This window comes from Carya illinoinensis, chromosome 3, assembly GCF_018687715.1.
Source record: "Carya illinoinensis cultivar Pawnee chromosome 3, C.illinoinensisPawnee_v1, whole genome shotgun sequence".
NCBI lineage: Eukaryota > Viridiplantae > Streptophyta > Magnoliopsida > Fagales > Juglandaceae > Carya > Carya illinoinensis.
The window spans coordinates 29,151,188-29,156,591 of NC_056754.1; the positions used below are offsets into that span (position 1 = coordinate 29,151,188).

Genomic DNA, 5,404 nt, shown 5'->3' on the forward strand with positions numbered 1-5,404 from the left:
TGTGGACCAGACTCCACAGTTCTCAACAATTCTCCCACTTGGAGACTGGTACACTCGCTGTAATGCCATCTTCCTTAACCATGATATCCTCCACCTCTGCAACTCACTACTCTTGTCTTCATGCTAGAAGACCAACTGAAGTTGCTCACAACTTCAGTTTCTCAAGCGTAACACCCTTTGTCAACATATCAGCAGGGTTTTTGCTTCCACAAATCTTCTCAAGTAACAACTGTCCGTCATCTAACAATGACCGTATGAAGTGATACCTGATCTGAATGTGCTTGGTCCTGGAATGGAATGCTGGATTCTTGGCAAGGAATATGGCACTCTGACTATCACTATAGAGAGTGCCTTTCTGATTCTTCTTACCCAATTCTTCCAAGAAGCCTTGTAGCCATACTATCTTCTTTGCAACCTCTGACACTGCAATATACTCAGCTTCTGTTGTAGACAAAGAAACTGTTTTCTGTAGATTAGAACCCCATGACACTGTAGTACTACCAAGTGTATAAACAAAGCCCATGGTACTCTTTCTGCTGTCAATATCTCTAGCTAAATCAGCATCAACATAGCCCTGCACCTCCAAGCTCTCTCCAGAGAAACACAAACAGGTTTCTGAGAAACCCTTTAGGTACCGCAAAATCCACTTCACTGCTTCCCAATGTTGCTTACTTGGGTTACTCATGTATCTACTCACAACTCCCACTACATGGGCAATATCCGGTCTTGTGCAAACCATAGCATACATAAGTGAACCAATAGCTTAGGCATAAGGAACCTTACTCATGTAACCTTGTTCCTCCTCTGACTCTGGTAACTGATTCTTGCTGAGTCTGAAGTGACTTCCCAAGGGTGTGCCAACTGGTTTGGCCTTGTCCATATTGAACCTACTGAGTACCTTTTTCACATACTCAGCCTGTGAGAGTCTCAACATACCTCTGACTCTGTCTCTGACAATTCTCGTGCCAAGGATTTGCTCTGCAGCTCCCAAATCCTTCATTGCAAAGTGCTCTGACATCTGCTTCTTCAGATTATTGATCTCATCAATACTAGCCCCTGCAATAAGCATGTCATCCACATACAACAGCAAAATAATGTAAGAATTGTCAAAATGCCTGACATAGCAACAGTGATCTGCTTGACATCTAATATACCCTGCACTGTGCATGAAGTTGTCAAATTTCTTGTACCACTGTCTAGGAGCTTGCTTCAGGCCATACAAGCTCTTCTGCAGTTTGCAAACTGAACCTTCCTTTCCCTATACCACAAACCCCTCAGGCTGGTGCATGTAGATGTCTTCTTCAAGGTCTCCATGAAGAAAAGCTGTCTTCACATCTAACTGCTCAAGAAATAAATCTTCAGTAGCAACCATAGCCAGTACCATCCTGATAGTTGTGATCTTCACCACAGGAGAAAAGATCTCAGAGTAATCAATACCCTGCTTTTGCTGAAAGCCTTTTACAACAAGTTTAGCCTTGTACCTCTTACTGCCATCATGCTCAGTTTTCACCCGGTACACCCACTTGTTTTGTAATGCCTTCTTCCCTGATGGAAGTTCTGTCAACTCCCATGTCTGATTCCCTGACAGGGAATCCATCTCCTCTTTCATGGCCAGCTCCCACTTGCTAGAATTTTCATCTTACAAGGTTTTTTCGTAGCTCTGCGGTTCTCCACCATCTGTCAACAGAATGTAATTCAAAGTAGGTGAGAAACGCTGTGGAGGACGTATAGTCCTAACTGACCTGTGAATTGCAACTGTAGGAGTGGACGGTTCTGAAATTGCCTGCGGAATAATAGGAATGGGTGCACTGGACCCACTCTCCCCGTCACTCACATCTCTACACTGCACTGTGACCTCTAGTAGGTCATCCAATCTTACAAACTCGGACTCCTAAGGAGCTACTATAGAAGCGGTACTAGACTTGTCCTTGTACATCATTTTCTCATTGAAAATTACATTCCTGCTTCTTATGATTTTTCGACCCTGATCATCCCAGAAACGATAGCCAAATGCCTCGTCTTCATAGCCAATGAAATAGCATTTCTTTGACTTAGCCTCAAGCTTACTACGAGCATCAGAATCAACAAGCACATAAGAAAGACAACCAAAAGTTTTAAGATGAGAAAACTTAACCTCTTTCCCGCTCCAAACCTCTTCAGGCAATCCACAATCCAGTGGAACTGATGGCCCTCTGTTTATCAAATAAACGGCAGTGCTGACTGCGTCTGCCCAGAAAGTGGGTGGTAGTCCGGCGTGCAACCTCATGCTTCTAGCACGCTCATTAATGGTCCTGTTCATACGATCAGCAAGTCCATTTTGCTGTGGTGTCCCAGGAATGGTTTTCTCCATTCTGATACCCAGAGCTGTACAATACTCCTTGAACTCGCCATCAACATACTCACCACCATTATCAGACCTCAAACACTTCAGTTTCAAGCCTGTCTCTGTCTCAACCATGGCTTTCCAAATTTTGAAAACATTAAATACTTTAGATTTATGCTTCAAAAAATAAACCCATACATTCCTACTATGGTCATCAATGAACGTAACATAATAGCGAGAACCTCCAAGAGATGCCACTGGGGAAGGACCCCACACATCTGTGTGCACAAGATCAAGTCTTCCTGTCTTAGGCGTCCTGCCACTTTTCAAGAAGCTGACCTTCTTTTATTTTCCCATCACACAACTTTCACACATACTGAGATCAACTGTCTTCAGTTCTAGTAGCTTGCCTCTAGACAGAAGTTCCGTCATGCCCTTCTGACTCATATGGCCAAGCCTGCAATGCCACAAATCTGCTGTGCTCTCTGCAACGGTAGTAGCAATAGTGTCAATTAAACCAGTAGTCATATATAGTGTACCAGTTTTCTTACCCTGAGCTAGTACCAATGCCCCTTTTGTGACCTTCCAGGTGCTATCTGAGAGCACCACTGAATGACCACACTCATCGAGCTGCCCAACAGAAATGAGGTTCTTCTTCAACTCAGGAATGTGCCTGACCTTTGCAAGGTCCATTTGTTCTTGCCAGGGAGTGCAATGTCAATGTCTCCCATCCCCACTATGTTCAAAGCCTCACCATCAGCCAAATACACCTTCCCAAAATCACCTGCAACATAGTTCCGCATTAGCTCCCGGTGGGAAGATGTATGGAAGGAAGCCCCTGAATCCAGTATCCAGTCATCAACTGGACTATGAACTGCAAGCAATAGTGCATCCTGTACTTATTCAGTTACCACATTAGCACTACCATTCTCCGTCTTCTTGGAGTTTTTGTAGTTCTTCTTTATGTGGCCAGCTTTGCCACAATTCCAGCAAGTTGCCTGCTGACCAGGCCTCGACTTGCTCTTGCTCCTGTACTTTGATTTTGATCTTCCTCTGTTTGAGTTCCTGTCATGTGATCTCCCTCGAGAATCAACATTTAGGTCTGAACTCAAACCCGAGGTCTCGCCTGAATCTTTCCTGCGCACCTCCTCAGCCAAAATCAAATCACGAATATCATTATATTTCAGTTTAGTTTTACCAGCAGAATTACTAATAGTCATTCTCATGGCTGTCCAACTATTTGGCAGTGAAGTCAATAGTATCAGTGCACGTATCTCATCATCAAATTCAATTTCAACAGACGACAATTGATTTGTGATAGTATTAAAATCATTCAGATGCTGTGCAACAGAAATACCATCTGCCATTTTTAAATTGAATAACTTTTTCATCAAATGTACCTTGTTATTCGCTGACGGATTTTCATACATACCTGACGGAGAATGGGATTTACTGAATAGTTTCTGTACGAGCTAGATGCGTGTGTTGTTTGTACGTAGTACTTGGTGTGTGTTTTTATCGAGCGGAGTCTAAAAATGGTTTTTGGGTAGATATCCACGGAAAAACCATTTTCTAATTAAAGAAACACTTAAAATAAATAAATAATCTCGGAAGAAAAATAATAATTAAAAAAGAAAGAAGAAAAATTGGGCAACGTTGTCCGAGAGAGGCCGCGGCTTTGTCTCAAAGCAGAGATGACTACATAATGATAATATTATTGCAACAAAAGCAAATGCAAACTAAGAAAAAAATGAAGCAGAAGAAATGAATGAAAATAACATTAATGTAGATATACATGCAAAACCAGACACGTTAGTATGATGGGCTAGTGGCAGGGCCAAAAAGGAGTCTCCTCTCTAGAGTGTGTTAACGCTCTGAGGTGGTGAATAACAGTCTTCCTGGTTTTCCACTCGCAACCGTGGATAAACCATGTCGAGAGAGAACGTCCATAGCACAAAGGGGTTAGAGGAACAATGGAAAAAGTTTAGGTTAACAGAGGAGGAAGAAGAGATAGTGGAGGTGAGCTGGAAAGGAGACGAGGAGATAGATCGTAAAGGGGAAAGAAGCTTAATAGGAAAGGTCTGCTCTGACAGATCAGTGAGCAAAACTCTGATAAGCAATACTATGGCAAAGATTTGGAGAATAAGCAAAAGGGCAACATTTCTAGAAGTGGAGAAAAATACTTTCATTATCACTTTTGAAACACATGCAGATATGTATAGAATCCTAGATGGGAAACCGTGGACTTTCGACTCCGCTCTGTTCCTTCTGAGTCGGTATGAAGGGAAGAAACGGCCAGGTAACTTTGTCTTCGATAAGGAAACTTTCTGGATGCAAATTCACAACCTTCCACTGGGATGTATGTCGCTGGATTGGGGGACTCAGATAGGGAAGTCAGTTGGCAAAGTTATCGAGGTGGACGTAGAAGAGGACGGCATAGGATGGGGAAGGAGCCTCCGAGTGAAAGTTGAGCTACCATTGTACAAGGCTATCCCACGGGGTCGATTCATCAATACAGATCAGTCAAAGCAGTGGGTCCATTTCCGTTATGAGAATCTACCCAAAATTTGCTTCAGATGTGGGTGGATCCTTCATAAAGAAATGGGATGCCAGGCTCAATATGGTGAGGAAGAAGGAGACGCGGGAACAGAGGCCCAGTTTGGGTCTTGGCTCAGGGCGGAAAATGTTTATAGAAGATATATGTTTTCCTATAATGCAAACAATGGAAGAAAGGAGCATGGTTCAGGGGAAAACAATAATCAGGCAGAGTCGGGTGAAGACGAAGGCAACGATGAAGGTGTACGGCAAGGCAGGGGCAGAACCAGATCTCTAACACCCCATTCGCCTTAGGCACAGGCCCCAACAACCGTCATAGTAGGTAGTCCCTTAGCCTATAAGGAAAAGTTACAAGGCTGAGCGGATTCAGAGGAGGGGATGGCTGTATTGGATGCTGTGCACCAACCCGGATGGGAGGGAGTCGAGACAGTACGAAACCAGAGGGGGAAAAAAGAGCAGGAAGGTAATCTGAAAGAGACGAACAAAACTGGGCCAGAGAATGCAGATGGGCCGGAAAAACGGGTA

General features: G+C 43.5%; 1 protein-coding gene across 1 annotated transcript; it reads left to right on the forward strand.

Moving 5' to 3' along the window:
- Positions 1-4,252: 4,252 nt before the first annotated feature.
- Positions 4,253-5,173, forward strand: LOC122304702. Its single transcript, XM_043116972.1, has one exon. It carries the CDS (start codon positions 4,253-4,255, stop codon positions 5,171-5,173), a length of 921 nt encoding a protein of 306 aa, XP_042972906.1.
- The last annotated feature ends 231 nt before the right edge of the window (positions 5,174-5,404 follow it).